The 20,350-nt window shown below is 32.8% G+C and overlaps 7 protein-coding genes and 1 long non-coding RNA gene across 11 annotated transcripts; 6 read left to right on the forward strand and 2 right to left on the reverse strand.

Annotated features, from left to right (window-relative positions):
- Positions 1 to 612: 612 nt before the first annotated feature.
- LOC149093328 (peptidyl-prolyl cis-trans isomerase NIMA-interacting 4-like) lies at positions 613 to 2,291 on the forward strand. Its single transcript, XM_089268633.1, has 2 exons — positions 613 to 1,190; positions 1,608 to 2,291. Exon 1 carries the CDS (start codon positions 753 to 755, stop codon positions 1,143 to 1,145), a length of 393 nt encoding a protein of 130 aa, XP_089124759.1. The 5' UTR covers positions 613 to 752; the 3' UTR covers positions 1,146 to 1,190; positions 1,608 to 2,291.
- LOC149093329 (uncharacterized) lies at positions 1,600 to 4,869 on the reverse strand. Of its 3 annotated transcripts, none has more exons than XR_016199497.1 (4): positions 4,654 to 4,869; positions 3,465 to 4,476; positions 1,815 to 3,391; positions 1,600 to 1,739 (listed from the first exon to the last, which is right to left on the reverse strand). It is a non-coding gene; the product is annotated as an uncharacterized LOC149093329 (long non-coding RNA). The 3 variants fall into 3 exon arrangements; XR_016199496.1 differs by having other exon boundaries at positions 1,815 to 3,100; positions 3,245 to 4,476; positions 4,654 to 4,846; XR_016199495.1 differs by having other exon boundaries at positions 1,815 to 4,476; positions 4,654 to 4,836.
- Positions 2,008 to 4,665, forward strand: LOC112539626 (uncharacterized). Of its 2 annotated transcripts, none has more exons than XM_025162366.2 (2): positions 2,008 to 2,149; positions 3,850 to 4,665. In XM_025162366.2, exons 1-2 carry the CDS (start codon positions 2,089 to 2,091, stop codon positions 4,497 to 4,499), a joined length of 711 nt encoding a protein of 236 aa, XP_025018134.2. In that variant the 5' UTR covers positions 2,008 to 2,088; the 3' UTR covers positions 4,500 to 4,665. The 2 variants fall into 2 exon arrangements, with proteins under 2 accessions (XP_025018134.2, XP_025018135.2); XM_025162367.2 differs by lacking the exon at positions 2,008 to 2,149 and adding an exon at positions 2,800 to 2,936.
- Positions 4,870 to 5,692: 823 nt separating the features above from the next.
- On the forward strand, positions 5,693 to 6,648 carry LOC107369597 (rRNA-processing protein UTP23 homolog). The gene is made up of 2 exons (XM_015937564.3): positions 5,693 to 5,947; positions 6,035 to 6,648. Exons 1-2 carry the CDS (start codon positions 5,731 to 5,733, stop codon positions 6,604 to 6,606), a joined length of 789 nt encoding a protein of 262 aa, XP_015793050.2. The 5' UTR covers positions 5,693 to 5,730; the 3' UTR covers positions 6,607 to 6,648.
- A 126-nt stretch (positions 6,649 to 6,774) lies between these two features.
- On the forward strand, positions 6,775 to 7,319 carry mRpL33 (mitochondrial ribosomal protein L33). The gene is made up of 2 exons (XM_089269059.1): positions 6,775 to 6,910; positions 7,038 to 7,319. The coding sequence occupies exons 1-2, from the start codon at positions 6,894 to 6,896 to the stop codon at positions 7,195 to 7,197; spliced, it is 177 nt and encodes a 58-aa protein (XP_089125185.1). The 5' UTR covers positions 6,775 to 6,893; the 3' UTR covers positions 7,198 to 7,319.
- A 187-nt stretch (positions 7,320 to 7,506) lies between these two features.
- LOC107369595 (queuosine 5'-phosphate N-glycosylase/hydrolase) lies at positions 7,507 to 9,208 on the forward strand. The gene is made up of 5 exons (XM_015937562.3): positions 7,507 to 7,716; positions 7,783 to 8,183; positions 8,259 to 8,382; positions 8,540 to 8,654; positions 8,726 to 9,208. The coding sequence occupies exons 2-5, from the start codon at positions 8,028 to 8,030 to the stop codon at positions 9,030 to 9,032; spliced, it is 702 nt and encodes a 233-aa protein (XP_015793048.2). The 5' UTR covers positions 7,507 to 7,716; positions 7,783 to 8,027; the 3' UTR covers positions 9,033 to 9,208.
- Positions 9,209 to 10,156: 948 nt separating this feature from the next.
- On the reverse strand, positions 10,157 to 11,805 carry LOC107369596 (beta-keto L-gulonate decarboxylase-like). The gene is made up of 2 exons (XM_015937563.3): positions 11,374 to 11,805; positions 10,157 to 11,151 (listed from the first exon to the last, which is right to left on the reverse strand). Exons 1-2 carry the CDS (start codon positions 11,666 to 11,668, stop codon positions 10,448 to 10,450), a joined length of 999 nt encoding a protein of 332 aa, XP_015793049.2. The 5' UTR covers positions 11,669 to 11,805; the 3' UTR covers positions 10,157 to 10,447.
- A 1,452-nt stretch (positions 11,806 to 13,257) lies between these two features.
- LOC107369588 (uncharacterized) lies at positions 13,258 to 20,293 on the forward strand. Its single transcript, XM_089269323.1, has 3 exons — positions 13,258 to 13,462; positions 13,580 to 15,625; positions 18,183 to 20,293. Exons 1-3 carry the CDS (start codon positions 13,405 to 13,407, stop codon positions 20,204 to 20,206), a joined length of 4,128 nt encoding a protein of 1,375 aa, XP_089125449.1. The 5' UTR covers positions 13,258 to 13,404; the 3' UTR covers positions 20,207 to 20,293.
- Positions 20,294 to 20,350: the final 57 nt, after the last annotated feature.

Here is a 20,350-nt window from a genome sequence, read left to right on the forward strand (position 1 = left end):
AAAAATGAAATGAATATGAAACTGAAAGGATTTTTGATCAGGCAATTAACTTTAATATGGATCCATAAACTATTTCTCTTTACCAATGAATTAACAATGAATTGACAACGATTTACTCAATCGTAGACTATCTGCCATTGACTTCTCCAACGAAGATCATCTTTCGCGATTCTTGATTTAAGATGCAAAAAGTAAATTATAAATAGATTTCAACTTTTCGCATCGCTAAGAACCGATCTATCGATGGCACTGAAAATTTCTAACTTTCAAACGGACAGTTGATGTCACTGTCCTTGCTAAACTGAAGGAACAATAATTCTTGATATCCGATCAGTGTTTGATGATTGTACTTAATGTATGAAATAGTTTTGAGTCACGGACTCATTTGACTGATTTTTATTTCATTTCAGATGTGCAAAATTATCTAAACTGAAGTAACTGATTCAAAACCAACAACTGTTTCAATTCAAATTATCTTTGAAGTTTCACATGATAGAAGAATTTATTAGTTTAATTTATGATCGTCAAAAATGATAATTTGGTTATTGATAATATTTTATTGTTTAAGAAGGGCGCTCATTTTCTGAGCATCAAGTAACTAGAATCAATGACAGATGAAGCTGTGTTTATCTAATGACGAATTTTTAATTTTTATTTTTTAAATTATTGTTAGTTTTTTAATTGTTTTGAGCTTATTTTGGCAACTAAAGTATCTTTGAAGTGACTCTTCGTAGCCTTTTTTTCAACTTCAGATGCCTCCAAAGAAAGGTGCGGCTTCATCCAGTAAATCGGCTGGTAAAGGTGATTCTAAAGATTCTGGTAAAAAAGAGAGTAAAGAAAAGACCGGCTCAGGAAATTCAGTGAAAGTTCGTCACATACTTTGTGAAAAACAGTCAAAAGCTTTGGAAGCCATTGAGAAATTGAAAAGTGGCGTTAGTTTTTCTGAAGTTGCTAGGTTATACAGTGAAGATAAAGCTCGTAATGGTGGTGATTTGGGGTGGATGACCAGAGGATCTATGGTTGGACCTTTTCAAGATGCTGCATTTGCTTTAGCAACATCGACTCCTAACAATCCAATTTATACTGATCCTCCAGTTAAGACAAAATTTGGATATCATGTAATCATGGTTGAAGGCAAAAAATAGTGAAATTTCAGCTTCTCAAATCAGCCTTGGATTCTTCGCACTGTCGTAAGCATTTTAAATCTTTTTGATACTAACCTTTGATTAAATTTCAGGTACTGTGCCCATCATTAATACTTTGTAAAAAGGTCAGGTAATAAAGTCATCATTTAAAACATTCATTAAATTTACAACGGAAATGATGGCTTTCAACTTCAATCAAAACTCATAAGCTTTTTTCATTTACGTTAAACATTTACACGTAAACATTTAAACATGTACAAAGATCTCGGTAATTTCAAAGATTAGACAATTATTCAAAGGATAATAACGTTGTTTTTATTAAATTTAATGTTCATTTTTAACATTTATGATCAATTTAAAGAAATGGTTACATAGTATTGATAAGGATTTTCCCATAATACATGTATTCCCAAACATCTTTTATTCGTGAGGTACTAATTGCATTAAATGGTTTCTTTGTAGATTTTTGCTTTGAATTGGGAGAAACAAGAGTTTTACCATGGTATTCCTGGACCATGAACTAAATGATGGATGCCTGGTTTGTTGAATATTTGCCCTCTGCTTATAAGATCAAGAATGGGGAAACGAACAACTCTGAAAGGTGTTGAGAAGTAAACTTCATTAAATGGCAGTTTCATGAAATATTATTAATTTATTATCAATACTTACGGATGATGTTTGACTCCATCAGTAGCAAAACGTATGTGGATTGGAGCAATCAAATCAATTAGATTCCCTAATTGATGTGGAATTGGTACTCGGAACAGATAATTGCCTTCACCAGATGTTAAATTCCAAGAAATGATGGACATCATTAATAGCGAAATCACAAATTTGTACATCTTCATCAGTTTTTGATTTTCTTTTAGTAACAAGGCCTCAGAAACAACACAAAATGTAACTTCAAGACACAGCGGTGATATGTTAGTCAACAATTTTGAAAATGATTGTTACTCTACTTACTGGTGATGATGTTTGGACAATTGAAACAATTAAGATGAGAGGTAAAAATGAGAAAACAAACTTTCTAAAATTTGGACGATCCGGTTAATGAACAAGATAGCAAAATCAGTCTTCCATTTCTTTGGAATGGACAGTTTCTTGAGCTCAGAAATAAAGCGTGAATCAAGATTTAAATATTACTAAGTCTTAAGGAAATAAACATTAATTGACTCTTAATTACTTGATAATTAAGAGGCAAAATATTTCCTTCGCATTGACTGATTCCAAAACAGTCATCTTCATGAATCAATCTCAGCTTGCATTCAACATTTGGCATCTCAAAGTTAAACGATTGTAACTCTTGTATTAATGTAAAAACACTTTTACTTTCATCAACTAATTTAAAACGAGAGTTAATTTAAATCCATCTAACAGTGGACAATTTAAAGTTAATTTTGAAGATCAAAATATTAGTTTAAAGAAATTTCTAGACTTTTTCAGGCTCAATGGCTAACTCTAAATACGGTGTATTAAGATTTTTCCGTTGAAGATCAGTTGGTATTGGAATTTTCCTCTGAAATATCGTGACCAGTGATTATATTAAGACGTAGGATAAGGCTAACAATTAGCATGATATGGTTGGTGTTGGATTGGAAACTGATTTCCCCAAACAAAAGATGGCTCATGGATTTGAGGTCATCTTTGTTTACACTCAATACTGACACTCGATTGGTAGTCAATATAAATTGACCAACATATTGAAGGATGCTAATGTTTTGCTCGTTAAGTGAAATGCAGCTTAGCATAAATCCATGAAAATGAGAGGAATTGAAAATGACCAATTTCATGGTTTGTTGTAAATCTTTTTTTCCCTTTTAATTCTTCTTCTTCTTCTTCTTCTTCATGGTAACAACTTTGTTGGCGTTGATGATTAGAAGCGATAATAATTGTAAATGCAGAACAATTCTGACACTTGGTTAACTTTCATTTTTCTTGGTTGAGTGTAGTCGGACCTAAATATAAAATGAAATAATAATAATCATGTTAATGGTACTAATGATGAAAGTGATATTAATGTGTGTTAGCAAGAATAGAAAGTTTTTACAGGATGATAGCTTTAGGTAAATCACGGGTCTTTCAGTTTCAAGTTATAATACCTGTTGAATGGCGAAAGTTAAAGAGGCAAAGGGAAAGCCCTAAATGACCTGAAGGTTGTCAAATTTTGATAGTAATCCGAGAATAGATAAGACCTACTCGTAAAGTCTCTTGTCATTGTTTGACCAAAAAAAGAAAGGTAGCTCCCTCTGAATCTCGAAGGATGAAAACGAGAAGATTTGGGTCATTTGTGACTTATCGCAGTTTGAAAGGTATACAAACCTTTTATCCCGTAAATTGGTGAGTGAGAAAAGATTATGATATGGAGAGAAAGAAATGGTGAGAAAGAGTGAGAAAGAGGGATAAAGAATCGACTTTAGATTGGATGAAGAAATGACGATAACGATGGGGAGTATCGACCTGAAAAAACAGATTAACTAGAATAGGTCATAAAACCCAAACTTAGTCTCATCAATTCTCAGACCAACTGATGGTACTGTGATCGTCAACATCAACTACATTTCGTGTCTTCCCTTGTTATAGTTCATCTCCATAGTCCAAAGAGTGAATCTTCAACTGCTCCTTGCCTTTAACCAATTTCACCAAACAATACGTATTGTCATCAAAATGAAACCATTTGTACACTTTTTTTGCCTTTGTTTAACAGTGACACTCGCTCATGCTGGACCTGAGGCTGGTAATGAAGCTGAGACCACCAAGAAACCTGCGGACATCAGTAGTATTTTATCTCAACCAGATAAAGTGAAAATTAATTTATTAGAGCTGGTCAGTGGTGTTGGTAAAGCCATCCATTTAATGATCAACCAAAACCAGAATTCTTCTTTGAACCAACGAACCTCTTTAGGTTTAGATATGCCTTTGGTCAATAGTACGCTGACAGCTTTATCCTCATCGCCAAAAGGATCCGTTGCCTCTGATAGTGTACGAGCTGCCCGAGAAAAGGAGGAAAACAACAAACGAGCAGAAGAGTTGAGAGTGGAGATTGCCAGGAGAACTGCACAATTGCAAAAGATTGTTGGTTCAGCCATTGAAGTTATGCGTGATAGAGGTGATGTCATGGTTCGAAGAATCTTGGAACATTTAAATACTCGACTTGAACAAGCTCGAACCAGCGCTGATAAAATATTGAAGGAACCAGCAACTTCTGAGATGGCTGTTCGTGCCTTGAACACTATCAATACAGGTCTCAATAGTGTCAACCAGATGATCCATAACACATTAAACCGAGTTAACATCCGAATAAACGTTGACCTTAAAAAGCCAAATGGTGAACCTGAAAAAGTGAAGGAAAATTGAAACAATTAAATATAAATCGTCAATACAAAGAAAAATCACAATTATTTTATATTAAATCCTTTTTTTGTCATATTTCAAAGGTACAGCATGTATACAAGCTTTGCCTTGAATGTAGAAACAATACTAATGCAATTCTATAATAAAAGAAACCCACCTTTAAATTAAATTTTTTCGTTACATCTCTTTATTGACTAGTTTGGCACTATGAATGGTTTATGTCCTAATTACTTTTAAGATTGTAAAGTGATCTTCACAATTCAAATGATTAAAAGAAGAGAAGAATCACTTTTGCAAAAAAGTAAAGACAAAAGGCGATCAATCAACCAAAAGAGACACAACAGTAGCAATAAGGGCATGATTAACAATTCAATGTCAGTAACATTAGATTTATAGCATAAAACCCCAAATTAAAACAGTAAAGTTAACAGATCTAATTTTAGAGCCAACCATTTACACTTATTGAAAGCTTATTATGACCGATGTGGTTTGTATAACGTGTTAATATTTAGCGCCAGAACAATAAAACTCTCGGAGACACCGATCAAATATAAAAGATTTAAATTTAAAAAATGGCAGAATCTTGATTAGGAGAAATTAAAGCAAACCCACCATCTTATAATTGAATAATTTGATGGTCATTTATATCATTTTATTTTTGAGCTGGACTGGTGATCTTTTCACTTTACAAGGTTCAATAAAAACCCAATTTGATCGATTAACTCGGTAGCAACTCTAATGAAAACTAAACCAGTAATAATAGCATCTGCAATAATAAAAACAAATAGCTTGCATTAAATTTAGCAATTAAGTTTAAATTTAATAGTGTGGGTTTTATATTTTACAAATTAAAAGTTGATCGAAACATGTTAGCACATTCAAAGAAGTGATTTAGGAATAAATTGATTGAACTAACATGCAAGCTAACGACCAAACTTCATTCTTTGAAATTTTGATTGGTAAGAAATCAACAAATAATGATTATTAATTGATTTAATACGTCGAAACAATCATTTTTTTGTGGTTGTTAAACTATCCTTAAAACTTCTAAAGATTCAAGTTTGATTTATGCGCTAAAATTGTTTTACGAAATAAAATTTGAATTTGGCTCCAAAAAACTAATCCACTTTAAACACATGGAAACAAAAATTTAAGCTGCTTTATGTTTCAAGTTTTGTAAATATTGTCAGTTGTGATTTTGTTTTATTGTGAATAATTATTTAAACATATTATAATGAAGATAAAACGTTATAAGAGAGTTAATAAATATCTACAATTCTTCCGGACAAATTATGGTTTTCATGCTCCTTACCAGGTTCTCATAGATGGTACATTCTGTCAACGAGCTCTGAAAAATAAAGTTAACATTAAAGAACAATTGCCTAAATATATGGGCGATGAAGTTAAAATGTTTACGACTGTTTGTGTGATCAATGAAACTCAAAACATTGGTAAGTAATTTCATTTCTTTAAATCTCTAGTTTGTAGGAATTATTGCTCATGTTTGTCAATATTTTATTTCTCTATGGGTTTTCTAGGTCGATCAGTTTATGGAGCATTTTTGATTGTTAAACAATTTGATGTACGCAAATGTGGCCATTCAAAAAATCCTTTGAAAGCAGCTGAATGTATTCGGTCAATGGTCGGTGAAGAAAACGCAGACCATTACATCGTAGCCACCTCGGATTTGATCTTGACTCAACAACTAAGAAAGATACCTGGATGTCCATTAATGTATCTTAAGATGAATACATTGAATTTGGAACCACCATCGAAAGCCAGTGTTGAAGGTGGCCATGAAATAAAACGCAAACAAGTTGGATCCGATGAGGTTGAAATTGAAAGGTTAAAGGAACTGAAAAAAGAAATTTTAGGTCCACAGGAGACAGAAATTAGAAAGAAAAAGAGGAAAGGTCCTAAAGGACCAAACCCTTTGTCATGTAAAAAGAAGAAAAAGAAAGCAGAAGTTAATCAAAAGGCCGACGATAAAGCTAAAGAAGACGAAGAGAAAAGAAGAAGAAAGCGTAATAGGAAAAAACTATCGAAAAATGGCAAAATTGTACAAAAGGTTATTGATTCTCTAAGCTTGGAGAAATCTCAAGAAAGCTGAAAATTCTATTTTAATAAATTAATAAAATATTTCCGCTCCGTATTTGACTGATAAAACTTGTATTATTTGCAATATCATTCGCAATATTAGCAATAAGTTGTGCTAATCTCAAAATAAGAATAAACAATTTTAAAAGCATGCCGTGTGTCTCTATGGTTACACAACTCCAGCTGATTTCTGGTGTTGACTTCATTATTGTGGTTCTTTATAACGAATATTGTTTGTGATTTGCCTTTTTGATTATCTTCTTAACTTAATTAAATCCCTAATCCTTAAGTTACATTAAAATGGCTGGAAAATCGAAGTAAGTTAATAATATTATTTTATCTAATATCTACACGGACCAATTTAACAGAACTTGTATGAAGAAGTGAATGAGAACACGAATGTGTTACTACCTCTCTATTAACTAAACCTTTTCTATTTTCTAGATTCATAATGGTTTGTGTGAGGAGTTTAGTCAGTGGCCATCCTCGGACTGCTATCAGGCCAAGAAATGCTGAAAAATTGGAATTGCTCCGGTATGATCCAAAAATTCAAGACATGGCCATCTATGTTGAGGATAAAAAAATTAATTCTTGCAAATATTGATTCAATGATGTAGCAAATGAAAAAAGTTTACCATTTATGTATAGTTTCTGATTGATAGTGTAAAAATGTAAGTGTCATTATTAAATAAATCATATATTGATTAGTTTCAATGGCTACACTGATATTGAAATCCAATAATCATTATTTCCCAATCTAAAACTAAACATTATATAGAGTTTATGTGTTTCGTAATGTGTTGACAATTGACATATTGACATTTTCAATTAGTTTAATTTCAACCAATAATCTGCTAACTTTCAAAATTACCTCGTCAGATAACCTTTCATTTTCTTAAGTGCCTCAAAGAGTAATGCAACTACTGGAACCCTTGTTACTCTTGCAATAGCCTTTTCTAATTTTCTAGTGTATATTTTTTTCAAGTCATCTGTCCTGTCTCCTGTTTAATCAAGTAAAATCATGGTAAAGCCAGTGAATCCTCGAGAAACGGCCAAATTCATCGCTAAGAGAGCAAAAAATGTTAAGGTTACTGACAAAGGTGTAAAGAAAGTAGCAGCAGATGTAAGTTAACCAAGTTATCGAAATCGTTTCATCATGAGTTTCTAATTTCGTGTCATCGTTTGGTAGCTTTATTCATCTTTATTCAGAGGTGCATATACTTTGTCTTTATGGAGAGAACATAATTTAAACCCAGGAATATCCAATGAATTCGCCATAAATTGGATATTTTTAGTCAACTCAATTAACTTTTCCTACTGGCCAGACCCGGATCAAGAGTTTGCTGTGACATACAAACAAGTCGAGTATACTGGTTATTGGGCTATTTGTGCAATCATTAATCGAGTAATCGAGCTCTTAATCAAGGTATCCCAATGGTCAGTCCAGAATATTATTCTAATTTAAGTTACGATCAGGTTCAAAGGATATTTCGCGCGCATAAAAAGGGTAAACCCAATGAGCCAATGGAATTGCCTCTGTTGAAAGAAAGAGCAAACACAATGAAAGACAATGGTAAAATATTAGTCAAGGTAAAGTTACCTTTTGATATGTTTCTGTATCCCATTGATCTGGACAATCAAATCTTCTAAATTTTATCAATCCAGAAATTCAGTAGCAATTTCGTTACCGTGGTGGTAAAAGCCAAAAAGAGTGCCCGTTCTTTACTCCAGCTGATATACGAAAATTTTCCTTCGTTTAGAGACGAGTGTGTTTTCAATAAGGAACGAGGTAAGTGTTTTTTATCCTTAACCCAATTCATCTATCCTGAGCATTTTAGTCTGTCAACATTAAGATCTAACTGTTATTGTATTGTAATTGAACAGAGCAGTTAATTTGTTTTATTGTTACAAAGCTCAATTATTAATATATTTTGCCATTTTTTCAGTTGGTTTTTACAGACGAGCTCAACTCTTGATTGCTGATATTTATGCTTGCCATGAGGGTAAAAATTTGGGCAAATTTGATGACATTGATTACCTTACCCTGCTCGTTGATCAAAGGTCAGTAAATCCAATGGCCATTAATTTCTATCGACATTTTCATTAATCTTTTGTTTTCACCTTTTTTTCAGAGCTCCTCAGTATTTACACTTTTGCAACGTACTAAGTTACTCATTGGAGTTACGGAAAAAATTAAAACAGGGAGAAGTACTTAAATATGACGATCCTGATGTAATTGAAATGAGAGGTGTAGCTATTCATGCTTACGAACAAATTAAAAGAGAAGTGAAGCGAATGCAAGTAAGGTGTGGAGTTAAGTTGCCCCTGCCCTTAACTCCATCGATAATGGAGTTCTACTTTTGGGATCTTGAAAGAAACAGAAGAGACGAAATTGATAGACAATTACCAAGTCACAAAATTCGAGCAATCCATTATTAACTACTGTATTTATTATCATCTATAAACGATGCACTGTCGATGCGAAGAGAGCTGATCAAAAAAATCATCTTTTTAAGGACCTTTTTCATATTTTTTAATATTTCATAAACAATTAAAATTCTGTGTACAACTGAAAGGCTTTCGGTTGATTCAAAGTTGGACGCGATATAATTGAACGAGTCGATAGTTGATTAAACATTTGATTTCTATCAGTCCTGGTGTTGATTACCGGAACTTATTCACAATTTAGGGAACAAGTAAAATTGTTGGAGATTTCAAATATTTTGAAATCTTTCATCCATTAGTTGATCCATTCATTATGTTGATTTTAAATTTCAAATCAAAGTCCAAACTTATTTCCTCCTCAAATTAATGAACCGTGGGATTATTGAATTGTGCTGACAGCAGCAATAATTGAAAATGAGAATGAGAATGTCAGTCGTTCAGTGAAATAAATCTAGCATTGAATGCGGATAAAATAAATACGCTTACTCAAGGACTGCATAAATGTTGCTTATCGTAAGCATTTAGTTTCTTATTAAACTTCTATTAAATCCTGATTGATGTGAAAATAACAATTGAGTCAGTTGAATAATGTGATCATTTTAAAGATGGAATCAAAAACATGAGCTTAAGTAATGGTTATTGCACAAAAAAGTGTATTTTGTTTAAATTCATGATAATCCATGATGGATTTTTCAACAATTATTCAAAAAATTGCATAGAAGCATAAAAACATGTGCTTCTACTGCACAGAAAGACAACGGAAATGACCCAAAGATCGCCATTCCCTCACAGGTTATTGATTTCATGCATGATTTATTAACGACTGATCTTGACATCTTCCTAAGTGCTGGTTGATTCACTTCACTGTACATGATCATTATTGCCCCTAAGCACTTGACCGTTTGATTCACTTGGCTTCATACGTTTGTCTTGATCATTATTTCACTTGCATTTAATGAGATAAATAACAATTAAAAGTGAAATTAAATCAATTGATCAAGTCTAGAAAGAGGAAGAGATGATAATGAGCCATAAGATCTCCAATAACAATGTAATGTTTCAAACAAAACTATCTTAATCTATCCAACCACCTTTTCTTCATCTTTCATGGAGATATAAAAAGTTCTGAAAACGAATTTTATTTTATTTTGAATTTTCATAGTGATTTTATTCAAATAACCGGACAATTTTCAGTAAAATTTGCTTTCAATTTTACTTTGATTCACAACAACACAATCAACCAATTCGTTAATTTATCATCCCACATTTAAACACTTTATTCACAATTTGAACAGTTTTCAATTTATCTCTACTCTAACCTTATAACATCATGATGGTTTAGTCACTGTTTGATTTAGAAAAAATAATTGATAATAATTATAACACACATAGATGTGTTACTTGGTGACTTAATGGTTACCAGCCTTTGATTTTACTTTGAGCATTTCATTGCCAACAACAGGTTGATCAACCCGAACTATTTGTCGGGCAATGTTGAGGTAAGCTTCATATTCAATTGTATCTGGAGTAGTATCATGATGATAATGTCCTCCCTCTCCTTTACCGATACAATGAGTGTGTTCATCTCTCAAATTAAAACCAGGATCTTTTGAATGAAGAGTGACAAGACCAACAATTGGCGCCGAAGCCTCAAAAAAGTTCAACCATTCATTAGCCTTCTCCTCGGTATCACAAGGTGTTTTTGAAAAGTCGTTTGGCATAACGTGAATGTAAATTTTACCCTTGCGAACCAAAAACATTCCTCCCATGGAAATGGCCTTTTCAGGATAAGCTATTCTTAAAATATCTCGGATAGCGACGGTCAAGCTTTCTCCTCGTTTGTCAACTCGCTTAGAAGCAACAATCTTAATTACTTTCGAAGGTTTGTTTTCACTGATGAACACATTTGCCAAAGTATTGGTGCAATCAGATGCTAATGGGCGCATTATATACTTTTTATCATCAACCATTTCTGAATAATAAGAGCCATGATTGACTAAAGTTTTACCAGTTTCATCAGTTGAGTAAGATATGTTTGGCATGAATTCAGCAATTGATCCGGTAATTTGAAAAGGGACGCAAGCAGCACCCATAAGATGAGCATCTTGGAAACCTGTTAAAGATGAGAAAAATAAGGTCTCATGTCAATAAAGATTCATAATGTAAGATAGTATTCCAAGGTTAAAATAGATGGCAAGAGACGATTAAAAGTCTGTTTTATGGTCTTTATGGCACCAGAATCCTGGTAACTTGACATAACAATTTCAATTGGCACAAAGATGATATAAAACGAAAAGGCAGTAAATTTTATTTTAATGATAAGAGCAATACTGACCCATTCTTTTACCCAAATTAACAAATGAATAGATTGGTGCTGGATGGTATGGAACTGGCATCAAGTAAGGAACCCCACCAATATCAGCTAAAGCCGTTTTCCCTCCAAGACCAGAACCAGCTAGATTGAACGGTTCCTTGGATAGATCAGGACAATCAACAACCGATACTTCAACATGACCATAAAATTTTGAAAGATGATCTTGCAATGTTGATGATAACTCGTCCAACGGTAATTGATCTAAATCATATGTTTTCATTTCAAGAGAACGAATTGATGACATTTTACTCTCCATGATTGGTCTTGGTGAATTATCAATGATTTGGACACAAATTCAATTCTTATAAAAAATCAATACTGAAGAGTTTACAATAATAAAGATCACAAAATGTGTAATAGTAACAGTATGTGTTAAAAAGGATAAGACTCTTAGGTGTTACAATATTATGTAGTTTCTCGGTGACGATTGCTTCTTGAGACAGCTTGTATCGAAGGAGATCCCCAGTGGAGGTTTGATTGATATGATTAAATCATGTTTTATTGGAACTGGAAGAAATATCAAGTTGAATGATGTAAATATGAAGACAGAGAAGCTCGGTTAAAGCTGTGAGTGGTTAACGTTTCGTGTGCAAAAAAAAACCAGCTTTTCTAACAAAATTACCTGAATTTATTTGATAGGATCATTGTTAATGACTTGTATAATATACAAGACAAGGCATAATCGATTAAAAATTGGGAGAAATCGCACAATTTTTTGTGAAATGACGGCTATTCAAACAGATAAGCTCATCTTATCAGCCAATTATCAATGCAAATACGGTCCAAAGGAAAAAGCTTCAACGATTCTCCTAGCTTTTTAATCGGTTTTGGCCTTGCCTTGATAATACAATAACATAGTAAATGACACACTAATGGAAAGACAAACGGAAGACCTTCAAAAATTGGGTTTCCTTTGGTGACTGAGGAACCATGAAATATTATAATACATTAATTCATTGAATGAAAGCTTATTCAATGTTATTAAATGTTTGCTTTTCATCATTTCTATCATTAAAAATTGTTTACAGCATTTACTGTGCACGAGTTGCTTCTTGAAGTCAAACGAAAGAAGAGGCTGTGGCGTAAACTGAAAATTTTATTAACTAGTAAAAGCCAGCTCGCTTAGTTCAATTAGAAGCACGATTCGCGCCTTATGTTTACCATCATCTAACCGTAGCATGTGTTTGCATTAGCGTAGATTGTCATACATAGCGTGGGAATCTTAATTCAAGAGGAAGTTGAAGAAAGAGAAGCTGAAGAAAAGGGAAAGAAAAAGGAGACAGGAAAGCCTAATTTTGTATTCCTTTCATATTCCTTCTCCAATCGTCAGAGACTTCTTTCTGTCAAAGTGAGAGGTAAAAAAAGCAGTACAAGGGGCTAAAGCTTTAAGGGTTGCTCCCGAAATCATCAGACAATGTAAGGCGAAGAGGAAAGGAACAAGTTGTTGCTTCTTGTTAACCAAACTTGTTTCTCATCGTTATTATCATTTATGTGTCCCTCTCCTTCTCTGCTTCTTGTGCCTTTCTTATTGTTTAACGTTATTCCTCCTTCCACTTTCCACTTTCCTCTTTCATTTTTTGTTAGTTGAAAGTTCTTATCAATAATTCAGGTGAATTCAGCAATATATTTGATTGACCAGAAGATTTCTATTGATTTTTGGTGTTTACAAAAAGTTGGAGAAGTGTTTGCAAGCAAAGAAAGTGAAGTGACTCATAGGAAACTTTGCTTGTGCTTTCAACCTATTTATTTTTTCTTTGCAAGTTATTCATAATCTTTATTTTTGTATACTGTGGGTTATATTTTTTTTGGTAACCCAAGCGATCTGTTTTATAATTAGATAATATTTTCAGTGATTCATGTTGATAAATCTTTGTTGTTTCTTTTTATATTGTTGTATACAACCATCTTTCACTGGTATCTATGTGCCTTTGTGATTCATCTTTAAACTTGTTTTTTGTGTGACATCTTAGAGAAAAATAACTCAAAACCAAAATGGCCTTTATAAATGTTGCTGAATGGACTCCACAAAATGTTGTCAGTTGGCTACAAGGTTAGTAAAATAATATAAATTCATTAAATATTATTGTATAGCAACAGCTTACTGTAGATAATATTCCTTATATCAATTTTCTTATGTCTGTCTATTCTTTTTTTTTTGCTTACGTAGGTCTGGAAGACTCTATATTACCGTATGTTGCCTTTTTCTTGAACAATAATATAAATGGTTGCCGGTTATTACTTCTTTCATGTGATGATTTGGAAAATTTAAATGTAACCAAAGTTGGCCATCAAGAGATTATATTAGAAGCAGTTGAACTATTGAAACATCTACATTACAATTTTTGCTCCGAGACATTGCAAATGTTATCACTTCGTTTAGGATGTAAAGCTCGAAGTTTATTTAATATATTGAAACGTGAAACTGATGAAGAAGAAAAATTTCGTGATCGTGTAACAACAAAAACATTATCTGGTGTTTGTGATATATTAACATCAGTTAAATTGTTTGTATCCTGGATTGATAGATATCCATTTGGAGGTCAAGAAGAATATATATCAATTCGTAAAGAAATATTAAAACTAAGCATTGAATTAGCATCAACAGCCCAGCGTGATCAATTTGTGGAAAAGCCAAATGAGGTTATAAAAGAAAACTGTGCCATTTTCGCTGAAACATGTGATAAAATTGTTCAAGATCTCAATGATCCACTTGCTATACAACCAGCATACTTGGAAGTAATCACTATAAAAAAGAAAACTGGTGAAGATATTTTTTCTGGTGTACATTTTTCATCCTCTTATTCTGGTATTCATATTGTCGAGAAAATAGAGCGTTCATCTATTTTTTATAGAGGCCGTATTGAGGAAGGCGATGAAATTGTGCAAATAAATTATCAAACTGTGGTTGGTTGGCATTTGAAGAAGATGTTAAATATTATCAAAGAATTTTCAACAGAAATTGCTATAACTTTAAAGAAAAGACCTCTTCACAGTAACCAAATAACTGTTTTAAAACAATTTAAAATCGTTAATCGTAAATTAAAATCCGGTAGTCGTTATAGAAATGCATCAACAACAACTGGTCACTCTGATAATGATAGTGATAATGGAAGTATTAATGGAAGTATAAAGGAAAGATCAACTGTACCAGAGAATCCAATCAATACAATTATACAACCAAGACGCCCTCGTATTGTAAGACGAAGATCTAGTATAAGTGGATCGTCACCTACTGCTAAAAATCCACCAACAAGGATAGAAGATGTTTATAATAGACGAGATATGATTTTATCAAGAACTGTTTCACATGATGATGGTAAAAATTCATTGATTTCTGGTAAATCTAAAATTTCTCCTGGAACATCATGTGAAAGTTGTTGTTCAAAAAATAGCGGGAATTCAATACCTCCACGTAAATCATTATCTTCATCACAAGTTCCATATGCAAAAGTCCATCCATTATTGAATCGTGAATCAAATTTTTTTATTCCTAAACCTCCAAGTCCACATTATGTCACACCGCCACCGCTTCCTCCACAACCTAAACATTTAATTCAACAGCATCAACAAACACAACAACAAACGCAACAGCAACCATCACAACAAAAAACGCAACAACAACAATCTCAAAGTAGCCAAGTTAATCAAAGCCAAAATGTTCAACGTTCACAAAATCAACCACCTAAAATAAAGTCGACTATAAAATTAACAAGTTATGATATGGAGAATGATCCAGAATTTCATGAATATCAACCACCTCCATCTCCAAAATTACCGCCATCACCACCTAAAACTCCGACATCAACTAAATCAGTTCCACCACCAGCACCAGCACCTAGACAAAGAGTAATCGATGATCTTCTTAGGAATGTTACTCTACCCCGACGAAAATCAGATGAAGGAAGTAGTTTTGATTTTGTTAATAGATTAACAACAATGACTGGACCAAAGCCATTTACAAATAAAAATAATTCATCAACTAATATAACTAATCGACCTCAACCACCACTTCCAAGAGTTATTGGTGTTGCTCGATCAACTCAACCTTTTAATAGAGATAACAAATCTCAGCAATTATCTTCATATAGTGATTCTAGTGCCGATTCTTTAAAATCAATTGAAAGTGATGGTGGAGATGCATCAAATGATAGACAAAAGACTAAACCAGCCATACCTCCAAAATCTCATAGGATCCATTCACGATTAATTTTCTAATGTACTAATTTGCTTTGCAAAGTTAAAATTACCCTATCTCATTAGTAATCTCATAAAATGTATATCCGTTTCTTGTAATACGGTCTTGATGTGAATCTCTTCAATAATCTTTCGATGTAAATTTTGTTTCTAAATTATAAATAAGACAAATTGTGCGAATCTTATTCATTTTTCTCTTTTCTTTCTGCTTTTATTTCATACATAAAGAGTCCATGCAAAAACTCTTGAGTTAAGAGTTGGTGAGCTTGTAAGAGCATGAAGATAAAATAAAACTTGCCCATATATCCATTCGTTTGTTAGCACCTTTGTTTTTGACTTCTGTGTCGGTTGTATTAACAGCTACACGTACATGACCATCTTAAGGATGGCATTGAAAAATATGGCTATAAGTTATGAAAAAGTCGGGTTTGCTTCAATAATAAGCTTTATGGCCTCAAATTTCTAGTGATGCAATCTCCAGCGGTTATTTAATCATAGAGTTTAGGCCGATTAAACTTTATATTTTCGCAAATTCATTCACAACTTGAACAAATATTTCCATATAAATGTGCCTATTAAAAATCGACTCAAAGTTCAAACCAAAATGTGATTTTTAAAGTGACGAAATTAATCATTTTCACGCAATTTCATTAAATTGATTAAATCATCAATATTCAGACTAGATCTTTTTTATGCCTTATTAATGCCTTGTTTAATAGATAAGTATCGAATCCAAGATCCGATCTCACTTCTGGTCATTCCACCAAACGTCGTTACTCTAGCCCATGAATTTTACACCAACTTCCGTCTCAGTTATCATTTAACATAGTTTTTAAATAAAAAGTGACTAAATTAATAAATCATCGTAAGCCAAAGTATTATGGAAAATAACGAAATGTGATAAGTCATTGAATCGTCAACAAAAAAAATCTTTTCATTATGAGGTGAATTTCATTTTTTTGTTCGATGTAAAACGCTCTCATGTATACAGCCACCATTCCGTAGTCACGTGAAATAGCCCTAAGTCTAAACATGGATCAAAGTACCGTTAAATATGAAATAAATTTTTGATCATATTAATACATTAGGATGTAAACAAAACAAGGGCCCTTCTAGGGGTTGCCTTAAAATTTGTGTGTTGATTAAATAGTGCAACTACGGAATGGTGGCATATCCCAATGAGGTAAGTCTTACTTTATATAATTATTAATTTAACTTTTTGTTTCTTCTAGTGTTTGGCCTGTATATTACGGTACCATTGTTAACGTTAATACAATAGCATAGTAGCACAGTAATACCAAAAGAAGACCTTCAAAATAAATGAGAACTTCCTTTGGCGACTGAGGAACCATGAAGAAAATGTTTTTCCAGTTTGAGTGCATCCAGTCATTAAGTGATAAATCGTTGTACTTGGAGATATGAAACGGTAAAAATTGAAGCAGTCCAATGTTGATCGATACTTTGTATTCGCGCCTTATGTTTACCATCATCTAACCTTAGCATGTGTTTGAAAAAGCGTGGGAATCTTATTTGATTCAAGAGGAAGTTGTAAGAAAGAGAAGTTGAAGAAAAGGGAAAGAAAAGGAGACAGGAAAGCCTAATTTTGTATTCCTTTCATATTCCTTCTCCAATCGTCAGAGACTTCTTTCTGTCAAAGTGAGAGGTAAAAAAAGCAGTACAAGGGGCTAAAGCTTTAAGGGTTGCTCCCGAAATCATCAGACAATGTAAGGCGAAGAGGAAAGGAACAAGTTGTTGCTTCTTGTTAACCAAACTTGTTTCTCATCGTTATTATCATTTATGTGTCCCTCTCATTCTCTGCTTCTTGTGTCTTTCTGTTAACGTTATCCTCCTTCCACTTTCCACTTTCCACTTTCCACTTTCTACTTTTCATTTTCCACTTTCGTCCACTCTTTTATACCTTGCTGTTATTTAATGAAATTCATTAATTGTTTAGAAATATCATTTTATTCGACATAGTCATTGTATTTATCAGACGTGTAAAATCTACTAGATTTTAGTAAAATCATTGAATGTCAGACTATGACTAGCTTGAATCTGGCGCATTTAATAGTTTACTTGAATTAAGCTACTCTTTTTGATTAAGCTTCTGCTTCTGAATGCTTCTTTTGTTCTGTTTTTGTTGGATATACTCTAAGGTGGAAGAATATTATGCATTAGTTTCTATAAGCTATGTATCGTAATTTTTAATCTATTACATCTAATTGAATAAACCTGATAATAATTAGATAATATTTTCAGTGATTCATGTTGATAAATCTTTGTTGTTTCTTTTTATATTGTTGTATACAACCATCTTTCACTGGTATCTATGTGCCTTTGTGATTCATCTTTAAACTTGTTTTTTGTGTGACATCTTAGAGAAAAATAACTCAAAACCAAAATGGCCTTTATAAATGTTGCTGAATGGACTCCACAAAATGTTGTCAGTTGGCTACAAGGTTAGTAAAATAATATAAATTCATTAAATATTATTGTATAGCAACAGCTTACTGTAGATAATATTCCTTATATCAATTTTCTTATGTCTGTCTATTCTTTTTTTTTTGCTTACGTAGGTCTGGAAGACTCTATATTACCGTATGTTGCCTTTTTCTTGAACAATAATATAAATGGTTGCCGGTTATTACTTCTTTCATGTGATGATTTGGAAAATTTAAATGTAACCAAAGTTGGCCATCAAGAGATTATATTAGAAGCAGTTGAACTATTGAAACATCTACATTACAATTTTTGCTCCGAGACATTGCAAATGTTATCACTTCGTTTAGGATGTAAAGCTCGAAGTTTATTTAATATATTGAAACGTGAAACTGATGAAGAAGAAAAATTTCGTGATCGTGTAACAACAAAAACATTATCTGGTGTTTGTGATATATTAACATCAGTTAAATTGTTTGTATCCTGGATTGATAGATATCCATTTGGAGGTCAAGAAGAATATATATCAATTCGTAAAGAAATATTAAAACTAAGCATTGAATTAGCATCAACAGCCCAGCGTGATCAATTTGTGGAAAAGCCAAATGAGGTTATAAAAGAAAACTGTGCCATTTTCGCTGAAACATGTGATAAAATTGTTCAAGATCTCAATGATCCACTTGCTATACAACCAGCATACTTGGAAGTAATCACTATAAAAAAGAAAACTGGTGAAGATATTTTTTCTGGTGTACATTTTTCATCCTCTTATTCTGGTATTCATATTGTCGAGAAAATAGAGCGTTCATCTATTTTTTATAGAGGCCGTATTGAGGAAGGCGATGAAATTGTGCAAATAAATTATCAAACTGTGGTTGGTTGGCATTTGAAGAAGATGTTAAATATTATCAAAGAATTTTCAACAGAAATTGCTATAACTTTAAAGAAAAGACCTCTTCACAGTAACCAAATAACTGTTTTAAAACAATTTAAAATCGTTAATCGTAAATTAAAATCCGGTAGTCGTTATAGAAATGCATCAACAACAACTGGTCACTCTGATAATGATAGTGATAATGGAAGTATTAATGGAAGTATAAAGGAAAGATCAACTGTACCAGAGAATCCAATCAATACAATTATACAACCAAGACGCCCTCGTATTGTAAGACGAAGATCTAGTATAAGTGGATCGTCACCTACTGCTAAAAATCCACCAACAAGGATAGAAGATGTTTATAATAGACGAGATATGATTTTATCAAGAACTGTTTCACATGATGATGGTAAAAATTCATTGATTTCTGGTAAATCTAAAATTTCTCCTGGAACATCATGTGAAAGTTGTTGTTCAAAAAATAGCGGGAATTCAATACCTCCACGTAAATCATTATCTTCATCACAAGTTCCATATGCAAAAGTCCATCCATTATTGAATCGTGAATCAAATTTTTTTATTCCTAAACCTCCAAGTCCACATTATGTCACACCGCCACCGCTTCCTCCACAACCTAAACATTTAATTCAACAGCATCAACAAACACAACAACAAACGCAACAGCAACCATCACAACAAAAAACGCAACAACAACAATCTCAAAGTAGCCAAGTTAATCAAAGCCAAAATGTTCAACGTTCACAAAATCAACAACCTAAAATAAAGTCAACTATAAAATTAACAAGTTATGATATGGAGAATGATCCAGAATTTCATGAATATCAACCACCTCCATCTCCAAAATTACCGCCATCTCCACCTAAAACTCCGACATCAACTAAATCAGTTCCACCACCAGCACCAGCACCTAGACAGAGAGTAATCGATGATCTTCTTAGGAATGTTACTCTACCCCGACGAAAATCAATTGAAGGAAATAATGATGGACCAAAGCCATTTACAAATAAAAACAATTCATCAACTAATATAACGAATCGACCTCAACCACCACTTCCAAGAGTTATTGGTGTTGCTCGATCAACTCAACCTTTTAATAGAGATAACAAATCTCAGCAATTATCTTCATACAGTGATTCTAGTGCCGATTCTTTAAAATCAATTGAAAGTGATGGTGGAGATGCATCAAACGATAGACAAAAGACTAAACCAGCCATACCTCCAAAATCTCATAGGATCCAATCACGATCTATTTTTGATCAATAATTACATAATTGATTCTTGCAGATTTCCCATCACTATTCCCTACATTGCATTTTAGGAATTTATTCAAGAATTTTCATTGTAAAATTGAACAATACGCCTCAACTTAAAATGCATATGTTTCGTTTAATTCAAACATTTGACTTT

Source organism: Tetranychus urticae, chromosome 3, assembly GCF_039701765.1.
Source record: "Tetranychus urticae isolate SD_2017Ah chromosome 3, NJAU_TeUrti_SD_1.0, whole genome shotgun sequence".
Lineage (NCBI taxonomy): Eukaryota > Metazoa > Arthropoda > Arachnida > Trombidiformes > Tetranychidae > Tetranychus > Tetranychus urticae.